The 17,405-nt window shown below is 38.5% G+C and overlaps 1 protein-coding gene across 5 annotated transcripts in view; it reads right to left on the bottom strand.

Annotated features, from left to right (window-relative positions):
• Positions 1-17,405, bottom strand: part of LOC150101564 (ciliated left-right organizer metallopeptidase-like) — a 332,876-nt gene that overhangs the window by 143,736 nt on the left and 171,735 nt on the right. For all 5 annotated transcript variants that reach the window (XM_090400565.1, XM_090400567.1, XM_090400566.1 and 2 more), the window contains exon 10: positions 12,842-12,944. In XM_090400565.1, coding sequence (XP_090256691.1) covers positions 12,842-12,944 — 103 coding nt within the window. The remainder of the gene's footprint in view (positions 1-12,841; positions 12,945-17,405) is intronic.

A 17,405-nucleotide genomic window follows, 5' to 3' on the forward strand; every position in this document is an offset into this window, starting at 1 on the left:
ATTTCAAATGCTTCTTGCATTAGTATACAAACGATGCTCTTCTCTGCAGCTCTGCATTATCATAACTGGGCAACACGCACGCACGCACACAATCTTCCCTCTCTCAGTCTTCTTCCACACAACTTCAAGAATGAACCTCAAATCTCTTGCCACCTGATTCACTGCCTCTCAAGTCATTCGTGCCCACCGTTACAATCATCTCATCCACCCTTTCACCTCGCTTATTTGCTGAAACATACTAAATGTCTGGGATTTATTTCCTACTCTACTGTTTACCTATTCAACCAAAATCTGCTTCTCCGTTTTTCATTTTTCTTTCTTTCTAGACCCTTCTGTGGATCATAGGCACAAATAAGTCTCACGGTTTTATGTTCATTTCCTCCATACACAAAAAGTTATAAATCTATCAGACATTGTGAGTGGACAAATGATTCAATAATCTAGGATTTCAGCTCTAAAGATGAAATGTGATACTTTTTCAAGATATTTCTTGCCACTAATGAGAGAGATGGTTTCACATCAGATAAGGAAATTCATTTTCTGCATAAAAACTTTCACAATCATCCATGCAACGATAGGATTCAAACCTAGGATCTATTGGCAGGAAAATTCTGGGACTGAAGAGGATGGAAATGAAGGGATATTTCTCCTCAGACACTATATCACAGCATGTCACTCAACTCTTTCTGCTCAATTTTAGAATATAGTTGTTTAACATCACATGAAAATTTTCACATAACTCAACCAAAATGAGGGAAAGGGCTGGAAAGGAGAGAGAAGAAAGTAAAGTGCTAAACTGTTACAGATTACATTGTTCAAACAATTTCAACAACTGGTTTAATGTTTTACCTACTTCATAAGTGATATCTCATAAAAAACATGCAAAAAAAGTGAGCGAGTTCTGAGGAAGAAGAAGAAGGGTTGCAATTTAGATGCAACTACTTGGCTAACATTATATTCGATGATGAGAATGTAATTTTCTCTCTGCAATGTGAGCATTACTATAGACCTGTAACAACAATACCACTGATTATTAAAATTAATGTCAGTACAATAACAGCTTTGAAACTGCAAACAATCCTATTTACTCGGTATCTAGTTCACCCCTTCACATATGAAATTTTTTTTATAGAATTTATGAGATAAAAATGAAAGATAAAAGACACAATCTCGCTAGCAAAGTTAAAATTTCCTGAAATTTTGGTGGATCATTTTGAGCAAAATTTTGCAAAAGCTAATACTAAAAATTATGGGGAGAAAAAAGTTTTGTAAAAATTAGAAGATCCCAAAATATTAAAGATGAAAAGGAATAGATGTTGTAATCAAACAAATGAAAACAGAGATAAAGTCCCAGGGAGATAAAATACTGATAAGTGTTCTGAAAGTATGAAGAATAAATAGCAAAGCAATATTTAGTGCATGTATTCAACCAAGTCATAAGTTATGGAGAAATTCCTGAAGATTAGAAATTGGGAAGAATAATTAACATACATAAGCTATGCTGCCTGCCACAACACATTAGTTACACTTCCGGTGCTCATCTATCGGTATCGTTCAACGCATATTGTGGCATGAGTCCATTAACAGTGCTTGTTATCACGTCAATATGTGCCATATGCCAGATAACACTTGCGCAATTCAAAGCCAGCAATCTCAAGCATCATTATCACATGCATCACAGTCTTCTTTCACTATGCGTTATTCCCACTTCCTATGCAGGGTCTGCGTGTTACTTAGATGCGACAACTTGTTAGTACCACTCCCAACTGACCTGTTGCCTAGTCTGCCGCTGGGGGGGGGGGATATTTTTGGCTGTAGAAGCGTATGTTCATGGGGCCAGTTTGCCTGCTTGCGAGATGAAAAACGCCAGATAAACTGGTGGAAAAATCCTACTTCCTGTGCTCAAGACCTGCTAATTTGGCTATGCCTGAGGAAGATCCTCAAGTTCCTCACGTCTTCGACGGGAATCAAACCTGGGACAGTCCTTCCCCAGTCATATGGTTGCGAAGTGCAAAGCCACTAGGCTAACCGAGCGGACATGACAAGCATCACAGTAATTTTAGTAAAGAATTTCCTCTTGGCTCTGATCTGAGACAAACTAAACTTTCAACTTTGAAAGAACAACTCCATGGTCGGAGTAAATTGATATCCATGTTTACTAAAGAGGCTGTTGTTACTACCGAGGATGGTTTTATTTTAGCGTTTAATATTTCACAGGCAAAACGTCCATACACGGAAAAAAAATTTGTCGAGAAGAATATTGCATAAATAATTTCAATTTTAGACCTAGATAATAAAAAAATACTCAAACTGATTGAACAGATGCCAGTCTCCAGGCATACAACTGAAAGGAGAATTTCCGTTATTAGTGCTGACATTGTAAATAAATGAACACTATAACTTTAAAAAAAAAAACTATGCTGAATTCAGTCTGCCTTTGGATGAATCTACAGATATTCAGGACAAACCACAACTAGCTACACATGTCCGATTTGTATCTCACGATCTGCACAAGGAAGAGCCATTGGACGTGATAGTGTTGAAAGATGCAACATGTGGCTCTGACATCAAAGAAGTTCTCGATGTTGCACTTACAAAAGCTTCGGTATCACACAAAAAAATTGTCAGCATAGCAACCGATGGTGCTCCAGCTATGAGGGGTTAAAACTAAAGGACTCATGGGGCTCCTTGAGAATGATGAATCATATCCTGCTTTCCTATGTATACATTGCATTATTCACAGGGAACATCTAATTGCCAAGTGCTTTTAAATTTGAACACATAATGGAAGCAGTTCTAAGAATTGCCAATTTTATTTGTTAGTGCTAAAACACACCGACAATTCAAAAGCTTTCTTGATGAGTTGAATTGTGATGAGATTTCTAATGCCCGTATCATGGTTTTTGCTTAGTAAGGTGCCTCTCAGTTAACAATCTCAGTCATACCTTGTTTTTTAAAAACTAACTGTCATTACCACTCATGATGGGATGAGTTATTCATTTCAATATCTGTTATTATTAATAACAAAGTGACAAAATCTTTGGTTGTTTACTTTATGCAGTTTCCACCCACAAAACATTATCATCCAGTGGTACATTAGATCATTGGTACATTAAGGATTTTTTTTTTTATTTATTTTCATTAATTATACATTTTTATACTTTTATTTTTTTTCCAAATCTAGAGAAACTCTACTCCAGAGACCAAACAGAGAACTTTTTTTAAAAGCCCAATTCAGGCCTCAAACCATGCAATGAATTTCATCTCGCCTAAAAATAACCTCAAACATCCATACCCAAGGCAAAATTCAGACACTTAGTCTATTGTTGGAGAGCAGATATGCTAACCACTTGTTTAACTAGGATGGCTAATGTACTAGTACAACATTAAATAACTATCCCATTTCTACTTATGACTTGTTTCCAATACAAAAGTTTCCATTTCTACTTATGTTTCCATTTCTACTTATGACTTGTTTCCTTTCTTTCACCAGTATGGTGAAAGAAAGGTACAGATCTGACCCAAAATTTTGGGAAAATAAAATATTCTCTAAGTGTCTTCTGCTAAATACCTAAAATTGTTTGCAAAGAATAAATATATAAGACAAAGTATAACAAAAAAATAAAAATAACAATAAATAAAATAATAAAATAAAATAAGAAATCATCAATAAATAATATTTTAGCTTTATTTTAAATATATTCTTTCAAAATTACAAGTGATGATAATATTATTATCATTATTATTAACTTCAGATTCCAAGGGATCAAAAGACACACTGCAGAAGGTATAAAAATGTTATGTACAAAGACCATCAAACGGTGCTTTAAACTAATTAAACGTGTACACATTCAACACACTGTCAGGCAATACATCCCACTCAGCAAGCACTTTCTATATGCAAAGAGCCTGCTCCTTATGCCTTTGCTAACACCTTCCAGGGATGATCCAATGTTCTACACCCCTCTTCCATTCTATGAAAAATTTCTTCCACATTAATCTGGTAATAACCACTTTGAGATGTGGTTATTACCAGATTGAGATGTTATGATTGAGATGTTACAAAATGAAACACTCAATCATATCCCCTCTCCTCCAATTCATGAAGCTTTGCACATTGCATTCCTTCAATCTGTCTTCATATCTCAAATTGCACCTTAGTCAGTCTTCTCTAGACCCTGTCTAATATATCATCACCATGAAAACTAGGGAACCAAATCTGTACACTATAATCCATATACAAAGGAGCCATAATTTCTATATTTCTGCATGTTAAGGTCCTCTATATTAATGCCATAAATTGATGTGATGACTTCATGACCTGTTCAATTTGGCTTCCGAACTTCAGGTCCCTGTCCACTACTCCAAGCTCTCTTGTCTCCTCATTAATGGTTTCTAGAAGAGGTATGACAGATATTGTCATACCTCTCCTAGAAACCTCCATGGAGGTTCCCATTCAATAATAATAATAGCTATCTGAGAATATTTTGGCATGCACACTACAAGCATCACAGCAATTTTTATTACTCATGTAAGTGCTGCGGAAATGGCTTGCAAATTTTTTATGCATTCTGGCAAAAAAAAAAAAAAAAAACCGAGATGATGGAGTTCATAATCTTATTGATTATAGAATATTGATTTAATTCAAACAACTGACTCTCCCCAGCCTCAAGCTCTCAAAAATAATGGCAGCCATCAAGGATCCACTTTATTAATCTGGGAGCTTACCAGTTAACCAATGATCACAAATATGGATTCTGCTACCCTTGATCCAAAGAAGATCTCCAAGCCAACAGTACCCACTTCTAGAAAAAAGACACAGATGGGTCTGGAAAAAAGTTATGTGATCTCAATTGACATTTTTTGAAAAGGTCTGGCATCATAGCCTGCTTGGAAAACTTCTCATAGTTTACCTTCCAACCTATGTAACTGAATGGTTAATTTTCAGTTCAGTGTCATTCACTATATATAATGGCATGTAGCTTCCTCTCTTCAGACTTCCATACCAATTACAAAATATTCTAAGATTCCAGCGTCTCACACATTTCCTCTTTCACCTATACATGAAGGACCTTACATCACTCTTTAAATCCCACCTGTTTTTTCGCTGATGACAGTATGCTACATAAGTACTCACAATTCTAAGCATCAAGTATCCCATAATCAATGTCTAAAACATGATTTCCTAGCCATTCTACAGTGAAGTAGTAGTAGTAGTGAGGATATCAACTTTGATATAACTGATTTAATATTTGATATAACTTTGATATCAACTTAACTGTGTTTTGATAACACAGTTCTGAAGAGAGCCCACTTCACTGCCCTTACCTATAATGCTCAAATCTCCAGGAAAGATCACATTTCTCTTTTCTTCAATGATATATACCCCTAGCCTTCCCATATAAATACATCATATCCTCTGGCTCCAAAATGTGGCACATCCTTTTCTGTGCTGCTATTACTCATTTGTACAGCTCATCTATTAACCCTCTACAAATCACAAATCCATCCCATCCTAGAATATTATTCTCATGTTTAGGGTAATATACCAAAATGTTTACTAAATATTCTTAATATTATACAGAAGAGGGCTTAAAAGATGACCCCTCTCACAGGCACTCTAATTACATCTTCATAGACATTCTGTTTCTTCATGCCTTTCCCCCCCCCCCCACCCCCCCCCCCCCCCACCCCCCCCCCCCCCCACCCCCCCCCCCCCCCACCCCCCCCCCCCCCCACCCCCCCCCCCCCCCACCCCCCCCCCCCCCCACCCCCCCCCCCCCCCACCCCCCCCCCCCCCCACCCCCCCCCCCCCCCACCCCCCCCCCCCCCCACCCCCCCCCCCCCCCACCCCCCCCCCCCCCCACCCCCCCCCCCCCCCACCCCCCCCCCCCCCCACCCCCCCCCCCCCCCACCCCCCCCCCCCCCCACCCCCCCCCCCCCCCACCCCCCCCCCCCCCCACCCCCCCCCCCCCCCACCCCCCCCCCCCCCCACCCCCCCCCCCCCCCACCCCCCCCCCCCCCCACCCCCCCCCCCCCCCACCCCCCCCCCCCCCCACCCCCCCCCCCCCCCACCCCCCCCCCCCCCCACCCCCCCCCCCCCCCACCCCCCCCCCCCCCCACCCCCCCCCCCCCCCACCCCCCCCCCCCCCCACCCCCCATTTCTGGAACTTCTCCAACATTGATCCTATAACAAACCCCCTTACTAACTTGTAGGTCTCTATCATATCTCCCCTCTTCCTCCTATCCACTAGACTCTGTAAATTGCATCTTCTCAACCTTTCCTCACATTCGACATTCCAGAGGTCAGAAACTACCTTAGTTTAGTCAGTTCCCTCTGGACCCTTTCCAACATCTCTCTTCATCATTTTAAAAACCAGGTGACCAAATCTGTGAACAGCAGGCCATGTGTGGCCTAATCAAAGCCTTATACAATGGAACAAGAATCTCCCTACTTCTACAAGTCGTGTCCTCTGCATCATTCCTAGAAGTCTTTGTGTTGTCCTCATAATTTTGGCAATTGAAACCATTACTCATTAATTGATGAACAATGAAACATGTGGATTTTAACATGTTACCAGTGCACTGGAAGGCAAACAAAAAAGGTTGGGCTACAAAAGAAATTTTTAATGAATGGTTCCATCATTGTTTTGTTCCAGAAGTTAAACACTACTTGATGGAAAAAAAATCTGGACTTTTAAAGTTTCACTGATTATAGACAATGTGCCTGGCAATCCTGTTTTAGAACTCGTAAATGTGGAAGTTTGTTTTCTGCCAGCTAATACAGAAGTTAAATATTTTGGATAAACTTAGATAAGGATAATTTATTGACAGTTATTGATGTGTGGAAGAAATTTTTTATTTTGGATTGTATCAAACTTGCTAAGTTGCCGTTATCAGAATGGAAACCATCAACTTTAAATACATGCTGGAAAGCTACTTGGCCAGAATGTGTGAAAATGAAAAGCCCTGTACCTTTGCATACAACTGAATAACCCAATATCATCAGATTAGCACATACAGTTGGAGAAGGATTTTTCGTCTGCAGATATTGAAGAATTCATGGTTGACAAGGCTGTTAGTGATGAAATAATAGAAGTTGTCCTTGAGAATCTCGATGAAAAAGAGAAAAGTGATGATGATGATGATGATGAAGAAGAAGAAGAGATTCCACTCGCTGCAGGATTAATTATTACTATTGTTACAGGCGACTACAGGGAGTCCTTAGACTGATTGAGGGAGGCCATAAACATCATGTCCATCTATCTATCAAGGTACGACAGATCTATCTATCATACCTTGCCTTGAACTCACTCACCATCATAGCACCCACAACAGACTCTGGCAGCTTATTCCACTCATTTACCACTCTGAAAGTAAAGGACCCAGCTCTAACACCCTTGCTAACCACACTCTTGCCCAGCTTCCATAGATATCCCCTAGTTCTCCCACCACCAGTCCCAATCTCAAAAATATCCTCTGAATTAATCCTATAGAAACCCTTCAGCCATTTGAATGTCTCGATCATATCTCCCCTTTTCCGCCTATCAACCAATTTCTGCAACCCACAAATCTTCAACCTGTTCTCATAAGGTTCATTCCATAGACCTGCTATCATCTTGTTCACTCGCACTTGGATCCTCTCCACTTACTCCCCATCAAGAAGAATCCCTGGCACCCATATCTAGGCACAGTAGTCTAGATGGGGTCTTATCAAGGCTCGATACAGAGGAACAATAACCTATTTGTCTCTGCTTGTTAAAGTATTTTTTAGCAACCAAGTGATTTGATGAGCTGATTTAGCCACTTTTGTGATGTGTCCCCTAAACTTCAACTCCCTATCCACCAACACTCATAAATCCCTGGCCTCGTCAATCTCCTGGAGTACGGTTCCACCAATGTGATATACTGCTGCTAATCTTTTCACCCCAAAATGCATAACCTTGCGCTTTGCCACATTAAATTGACATCCATTCTCCTTAGCCCAATCCTCCAAACTATCCAAATCATCTTGCAAAATTTTGACATCCTGTGCACTCACTATTGCTCTACCCAACTTTGCATCATCAGCAAACAAATGAACACTTCCTCTCAGATACTTTCCTATATCATTAATGAACAAATTGAAAAGTAGTGGTCCAAGAACAGAACCCTGCGGCACACCACTAGTCATAGGCCTTCTTTTGGACTCTACTCCTGAATAAACCACTCTCTGATATCTCTCCATCAACCACCCTCCTATCCATCTCACCAACCCTATATCCACCCCCATATGCTGCAGTTAACTGATTAGAATTCCATGTGGTATCCTGTCAAAGGCCTTACTAAAGTCCAGTAGAATCACTGTAAACCATTACCCTTATCCAGTTCAGCCGTCACTGTGTTATAAAACGTGAGCAAGTTACTGAGGCATGATCTACCCTTCACAAAACTATGCTGTCTGCATACAGTATCCCATTTTCATCTATCCAATCCTGTATTTTTCTCTTGACTAATTTCTCCAAGACCTTGACAATGATTCCTGATATGCTGATTGGTCAGTAATTTACAACAGCAATCTTGGAACTCCTTTATGCAGTGGAACTATTTTCCCCCTCTTTCCACCCCCTCAGGACTAACCCAGACCCAATACTCAAATTAAACAAAATGATCAAGGGCACTGACAATTCTCTAGCTACTTCACGTATGACACGAGCTGGTATACCATCAAATCCCACAGATGTATTGACACTGAGGTTTTGTAATAGATTATTCACCTCCACTTCATTCACCACAATTTCCGTATAAGCTATTGGTTCATTCATTCCTACAATGTCACCACCTGGATGATATACTCTTGCAAAGTGCTCACTCAGTAACTCAGCTATCTCAACTGATTCAGTTATCTCCCTACCATCGGCATTCTTTAAAATCATTCTGCCATGTACATTTTTCCTTTTACTTGCTATATATCTAAAAAGTTGTTTGGGATTCTCTTTAGCCTGCATGGCTAATATTCTTTAATAATCTGCGTTTGCTTTTCTTATCACGCTCGTTACCCTTCTGGCATGCACTTTATACCGTTCATGTGCCTGCCGGTCACCTTTTTTTCTTCAATTCCCTCCATAATTGTTTCTTTTTTTGCAGCTCAAGATTAATGGTGTTATCCATTTAACCCCTACTTGATTTATTATTCGGACTCTAGGTATATAGTCAGCCATTGCCTCATGCAAACACTTCTTAACCACCTCCCATGCACTATCAACATCTAGCCCTTGCAGTTTTACATGCAATGGCACTGAACCAATCAAACTCCTAAGCTTGTCATACTTACCAACCTGATAATTCCACATGTACCCTGTCTTAATTGTAAATTCCACACCTTTAGCCACCTCCTAAGTCAAGACCCTATGATCACTCTCACCAATTGGTGGCAATGTGGTCATATTCGTTACAGCCAAATTCTCAAATGCAATTACTAGGTCAAGCACTCTCTGACCCCTAGTATTTTCCATTACATGCTGTTGCAGATAGTTATCCGTTAATAACTACATAAAATCCAATTCCTTCCTCGCATGTGTCCTCTCCTCCTTCCAATCAATGTTACCATAGTTGAAATCCCCCATAATAATTACCCTCCTTTCACTCATTGCTTCTATTTGCTTATGCATACTATCTCCACCATCTGTTCCATCACCTGGTCTATAACAGCACCCAAATGTATATTTTGTTCTGCTAGTCTCAATCTCACACCAAATAGCCTGAAATGTGCTCTTTTCTCTACCCTGCAGTTCCACTTCTATTGGAACTGAAGGATAGAGAAAGTTCCTCTTCAGTTCCCCCCCCTCCCCCATTTTATTCTCCCTGTCACTCCTGAACACACCATACCCCTCACATTCAATCCCACTAGCTATATCATCTTCTGTCAGCCATGTTTCACTAATGCCAATAACCTGTGACCTGGAAGTGCCAACCAAGGCCAAAAATTCTTCCTTCTTGTTCCTAATACTTCTGGCATTAGTATACATGAATTTCAGAAGCCCATTTATCCCATCCCTATTTTGATGACTTATACTAACTATCCCATTCTGATTTGTTGTCCTTCATACTTGCTTGGGCATATTACACACATTCTTACACTCAACTGTCTCCCTAAAGTCTGCATATCTAATCCCCCCCCCCCTAATAACTCTAGTTTTCCTGATTCTGCACATCCACTTCCACTTCATTCAACAGCACCTTTTCAAGTATCCGTACACCAAATCCATTCAAATGTAAACCATCCATCTTATATAAATCTTTTTGCCCATCGAACTCACTCCACAAATTCCACACCACTCCTCCTGCATAATCCGTGGCATAAAGTCATTAGCAATTATGGCCCTCCTTCTATACTCTTCACTGCCATACTGTGGCAACAGACTCACCATCATAACTCTCTCACTCTTCTCTTTTGCTACCTCAAGCAATTCCTTCAAATCCTCTCTCATAGCCATTTTGTCTCCTTTCAAATGATTTGTTCCTGCAACCACTATCAATTCTTTCACCCTCTGCTTTTGCATTCTAATTGACTTGCTTACATCCTTAACATTCACACCAGGTTGGTACGATTTTGTTAAACTCTCAACTACCACACCTCTTACTAATGAATCTCTGTACAACACTCGCTCTTTCATTTTGTTTACACTCACTATCATACTCTTATTTTTCTTATCATACTTCTGCCATTTATTAGTTGGTATGCTCAGTAAACATTTTTGCCAAAGCTCCAGCTGCCAATTTGCCCTGTGTATCGTTCCGCATAACCGTGCGATCTCACTCAATGCATCTGTTCTCATTATTTTCATTATCTGTTAATTCATTCATTCATTCTGTATGTTTACCTTCATTCTCACTTTCAATGCCACTCTCACAGCTATCTGGTACTACCTCGCAAATATCACTATTCATACCTCGCATATCACTATTTTCTACATTCTCACTTTCAACAACGATATCACTCTCATGACCTGAAACACTCTTTAAATCCTCACATTCCTTACACTTTCTGCACACATTCTCTCCACTATCGTTGTCTAACCAGACTCCAACCGCTCTCCTCAAAGCATACATTTCACAAACGGTACACTGAATAAAATCCTTTAAATTAAAATTTTTAGACAAAGATGGCGACCTGGACGCCATTGTATTCCTCCTTATCGGTGCCATGTGCACAAATAATCGTATCTATCAAATTACTAATTGAAACAGCTCAGAAAACACACAAAAATCACCCAGACATGCTAAGATACGAAAAGTAAATAATACTACGTAAGATTCAAGCAAATTTATCAATTATTACTTAAAATAATACTTATCTGTTCAGGAGCTCTCTACAAACACTACACACCATGTAGCCCTCTAGTCTTTGCAGGAATAGATTGTCCGTCATATGAAAGCAATATCTGAGGAAAAGAATAGTTTTAAAATTCACCACCAGGGGATGTTGTATGATGTACCAAATGTTGATGTAGTACTTTTTCTGTATGTGTGTAAGAAGGAGAAGAGTGACACAAGCATAAACAATGCATTTTTATTCACTTCCATTATGCATCTACAGACTGTACTGTTCAATGTGCTGCCCTTCCCAGCATGGCACAAACTGCATCCTTTGCACAGTGTGTTCAATGGCAGAACACCGCTGGTTGGGACTAATGTTGCACATACATGCTGCATTATGCTGATTTTCAGTGCTGGCATCTTTGAGAAATCCCCAAAGCCAGAAGTCAGAGGGGGGGTTAGATCAGGTGAATGAGGTGGCCATGTGGGAAATGCACACTGATCATGGTGGCTTCCATGAAATGTTCTGGAATAACCTCCTGTATGAATCAACTGATGTGTGAAGAGGCCTCATCCTGCATAAAAATGACTAAATTCCATGCAGGTGCTGCTGCTGTAACTATGGCACAACAAAATTGTTTTTTATCATATCACAATGCTCTCTCAGCAGTAACTGAGCAGGTCACAAGACCTGACTGGTGAATATCCTCAAAGAAGAATGGTTCAATAATAAACAAAACTGTAAACCTGCACCAGACAGTAACTTTGGGTGAATGCAAAGGAATTTGTTGGATTGCATGTGGGTTTTGCATAGCCTGTACCTGAAATTGTGGGTATTCACAGATACATTCAGGTGAAAATGAAATTCATCCCTCCACAAAATCATCCATGGTCATGAAACATCCAACTCCAGTTGAGCAAGGAATGTTAAAACAAATGTCTGTTGACTTTCAAAGTCCTGTGGGCGTAACTACTATGTCAGGGTTATCTTGAATGGGTAAAAATGCAGAATCATCCATACAATTTTGTAGACAGTTGTGTGAGGCACATCCATGTGTCTTGATACAGCATGTGCACTGCAAGAACCAGTGTTATTATTCAAGGACTGCACCACAATGGCATTAACAACTTCATTCAGTTATTGTGAACCAATTGGTTTGCGACCTCTGACAGGTCTACCTCTCAATGATTGCATTTCTTCAAAACAACTAATCATTCCTTGCAGAGCACATGGAGATAGTTGGATCTCATCAACATTTGTTCAGGCGATGAAATTCGCCTCCATTTTCAGTCAGACAAGAATGATTCCACTTACAAAAAAAAGTTGCTGATCCCCTGATGGGTTGGCAACCTTCATGGTTATTTTTTTTTAGTTTCTTCAAACTTCAGGTAGTCAACTTATACATGCAAACATGCTTGTGCCTGTATATATTGTACACTATAAAATGCCCTATGAAGATGGCAATTAAGTATAAAAAAAAAGTACAAGAAATTTCAAATTTAAGTTTGTACAAAATTTTAAATAATAAACTCAAATGTTTACCTTTAGCCCAATAGTAATTATCAACTGCAGAAAAATTTACTTGATACCAGCCAGTACTTTGAAGCACAGATGCAGTAACTGGATCTATGGCCAAAAATTCTGGCTGTAAATAAGCAATGTATAATGATCTGTTAGAAGCATAAATTAATTTTCTTAAAGATCTTCAATTTTATTTTTAATGAAATTAGAATATTTACTTTATGATTATTTTGAAAATAATCATAATTTCAAAAAAAAAAAAAAGTCCAATATTATTTAAAATTATTCAAAAAGTAGTAGTCTTACATTTTAAATAAATTATTATAATTTAATGCAGTTGATTAAATAGGAACTCAAAGGAAGGACTAGAAGAATAGTGAATTTCTTTTAACATAGCATTACATAGGCTGTTATAGGGAGCAAGTTTTGTCATAATGGTGTCTGCTATAATGATAGAGGCAACCGTAATATTTCGTCTAATTTATACTCTAATAACATTTGAATCTTATCTCATTATATAAAATGGACAGAAGAGATGATATCAATAACTATAGGCCAATAATCAGCTTTACTATCACAATTGTACAAAATGTTTATATCTATTATATTAAATAAGTTCATAAGGTTTTTGAATGATGCACAGCCATTTGAACAAGCAGGATTCACAAGATTCCCTACAATAGATCATATCCACAGTATTAGCAATAGAAAAAACAAATGAATATAATCTTCCTGCATATTTGGTGTTCATAGATTTTGAAAAAGCCTTTGATTCTTTCTCTAGATCAGTCAGAAATAATATACAGATTAAAATAACAAGTCATCCCAACAAAATATATCTGAATGTTAAAAAGTGTATATGAAAAAAAGCTAGAACAGCAGGAAAAAGAATTTGGTATCAGGAGAGAAGTAAGACAGGGAGATCCTAGATCACCCAAATTATTTTCTGCTACATTAGAAGAAGACTTTAAGAATATATCACAGAAAACTATGGAATTAACATCAATGGAGAAAATCTCGATCACTTACATTTTGCAGATAGCATTGTTTCTTTTAGCAAAAAGTAAAGAAGCAGCTCAGGAAATGTTAAATGTCCTTGATAGAGAAAGCAGAAAAAAAAAGTTCAAAGATTAATCTAACTAAAACCAAACTGATGATAAATTCAGGTCAAACTGAACTAAAATTAGCAGATAATCATATTGAAATTGTGGAGGACTATATTTACCTTAGTCAATTATTTTTAAGGAAAAATAAGATAAAGAAATGAACAGAAGAATCACAGAAGGAAACAAATCATTTTGGCTGTATAAAGTATAAAGTTTATCTGTTAGGAGATTTACTTATACCTAAAAAGAAAGCTCTTTGATATGTGCATTATTCTATTATTCCAGTGTTTACCTATGGAAGTGAAACGTGAGCAACAACTGAAAAACAGGAAGATAGTTATGAAACAAAAACCATCAAGAGAATCCTTAAAATGCCTCCAACTAACAACACAATAAAACAGGATTACAAAATATAAGGAAGTGAAATTACAAAATCTCACTTCCTTATATCAAAAATGTTAGAGATAAACTAGCCAAATTAATGAACAAATACAATGTAAAAATAGCCTTCCTTCCTATGGAAAAAATCTCATGATTCCTACATCCACCAAAACCACCTCATCATCCTCTTAAAAAAAACCAGGAGTCTACAAAATCCATTGCTCTTGCAGAATTTGCTACGTAGAATAGACAGGAAGATCTGGAGAAATATGCATGGCTGAACACCAAAAAGACATACAATACAAAAGAGAACAAAAAATGGGTCTTGCTTTCCATACCACTTCCACTGGACACGATGTACTCTGGCAAAAAATAACGATGTCATACATAGAAAACAACTGCTACATAAGAAAATTTACAGAAGCTGCTAATATGTTGAAAAAACCAACCCAATGCAATAAAAATCAAGGTTTAATTCTCCATCAAGTGTGGTCAGCTCTAATAAAAAATCTACTTCAATCTGAGCTCGGACTGTATGAATGAGAACAAGAACACGTGACATCGTCCAGTATTGTTCAATGTCAATAACGTTTTATATCTGCATTCTGTTATTTGAGTTTATGAATAGCCAGACGGTCATGATTTGTGTTTATTAATTTCTCGTGTTTCAATTTTCATAAATTTCACAAATTTCATAAATCCTACGATTTATGAAACTTGTCGGGAACTATTATTTCAGTATGTTGTATAACTGAATAATAAAAAATGCGGTGTAATCACCAAAATATGTCTTTTAAACCAATTAGCCACAGAAGTCTATACCTGCAATTAATTAATCTCTTTAACTCAAAAACTTATTTACTCTCTGCTTACAAATTGCACTTATTAAACTCCTAGTTTACTTGCAAAGAGGTTAGCTAACTCTCTGTTAAGTTACTTTTACAAACTTTATATCAACTTCAAATATGCCAATAGATTCTCTTAATGACACTTCTTGTTATTACTGTTAATATAAATCTTAATTGTCCAACTAAAACACATTATAGGAGGAATTGTACAAAGGTATATAACTTACAAAAGCTCTGTATCGCACATTCAGTCAAAAGTCTTGCACAAAAAGTTCTAAGGCAATTCTCTCATCTCAGATCTTGAGCTTCTTTCAGGAAATCTGGCTTCAGAAATATTTCATCGGGAACATAGCAGGCTGTGGACTCGTACAGATTCGGTAATGGTTATTCTCCCATGGCAAAAAGAATAAAACTTCCGAGCGAAGGTGCTTTGGGTAATTTGCCTCGCCTTTTCTCCTCTGCTTAGGCTCGCCAAAAATGCCTGGACGACTGCCTCTTATGTCTGCCGTCTCGAAATAGTTTGAACTGCTGCAAACTGTCAACCAGGATCCCTCTCTCTGGACTGGAAACTTTTCTCCGACGATTGGAACTTCTCCTTTCAGCAATTTGAAGCCCTGTCTGTCTCTGCAACTGCTGGAAGCGAGAAACTCTCTGGCAATGTCTGGAACCGGGCAGCCTACTCTCTAGTGACTTCTGGATCCGGGAAGCCCCATATGCTTGGCTCTGTCCCTTTTCATTATGCCTTCTCTGAGACCTCGCACAAAGTTTGTAACCTCTGAAGAATTCGGCATGATTCTTTCATCTTAAGTCTCAAGTTCAGCCCACTCTTTGTTCTCTTCTGTGCCTTCTTTTGATTGTAAGTTGCCGGGCATCGGAAAGTTGTTTGAACCTTTCTGATCGACTTAGAAGTGTTTACATGCAGAGTTTGTAAGCCTTTCTCATACACACAAAGTTTATAAACAACCTTTCTTATGCCACCATGTGGATCTATTACATACAGCTCCGGCGGCAAAAACATTGCCTTTGTTTTTAACACTATAACATATTCTTATTAAAGGACCATATACAGTTAATTTCTAAAGGGCTATTTACAAAAACATCTAGTACAAAATAATAAAAACAAGGTTTAATTTTACGTCATTCTTATGGGACTTGACCTAAGTAAAAAAATCGATGTAATGTGCTTTGGAATATTTAAGCTGCAATCGAGTTTTTACAGCATTATACATACGTGTGTAGAGGCTTAAGTGCTGTGAGGACATCATGTTGGAGGCTTAATGGATTTTTTTACAACACTCAAAAAGAATTAAAATAGAATTTAATACTTCCTATATTTCGTCCTAGTCACTAGGACATCTACGGGGATTACAAAAACAATTAATGTAACAAATGCACAAATAACAAACAATACTAAGCCCAACCACGTGGGTGACACTAAAGTCCTATCTAGGTAGAGCGCCCTCTAAGGGCAGTAGTAGGTGGCCTGGAATGTAAGGTGGGAACTCTGGTGATGAGCGTTTTCCAAATCTTAGGAAGCTTAATGCAACCATATTTATTGAGATTTGGTTGGTTTTTGAGAGCTGCTGCTGCTTCTAAGAAAAGTCTCTCTTTCTTGAATTTGCTGTGGTGGAGCATGGTGGTTTTCTTCCATGATACTCTGTGGGTGGTGTCCAAAACATGGTCAGCCAAGCCTGAATGGCCATAGTTGTGTTTGAAGATGTAAGACTTGTGTTCCTCTAGACGGATGGATGCTGATCTGCCTGTCTGTCCAAAGTACGCCAGCTTACAGGAACAGGGTACTTTGTAAACTCCAGGCAGAGAGAGAGGAGGGAGCTGATCTTTCGTAGAATGGATAAGGGTAGCCAGTTTGCGGACTTTAGTGTCACCCATGTGGTTGGGCTTGGTATTGTTTGTTATTTGTGCATATGTTACATTAATTGTTTTTGTAATCCCCGTAATGTCCTAGTGACTAGGACGAAATATAGGAAGTATTAAATTCTATTTTAATTCTTTTTGAGTGTTGTAAAAAAATCCATTAAGCCTCCAACATGAAGCATTATACATATCTGCAAGGAGATGTCCTTTACATTAAGGGAGATACTAAGACAAGGAGTGATGACAGCTTGGTTAGCCTCAGTCCTTACCAGTTGCCTCAGTCCTGAAGTATCTTCAGGCAACTTTGTTTGCATACACTTGGGTAAAGGATTAAACTAAATTTATTATTTGAAATGTTTAGCTGATTTTGTTGCA

This window comes from Typopeltis vanoorti, chromosome 11 (assembly GCF_054136105.1).
Source record: "Typopeltis vanoorti isolate ZY-2024b chromosome 11, IOZ_Tvanoo_1.0, whole genome shotgun sequence".
Classification (NCBI taxonomy): domain Eukaryota; kingdom Metazoa; phylum Arthropoda; class Arachnida; order Uropygi; family Thelyphonidae; genus Typopeltis; species Typopeltis vanoorti.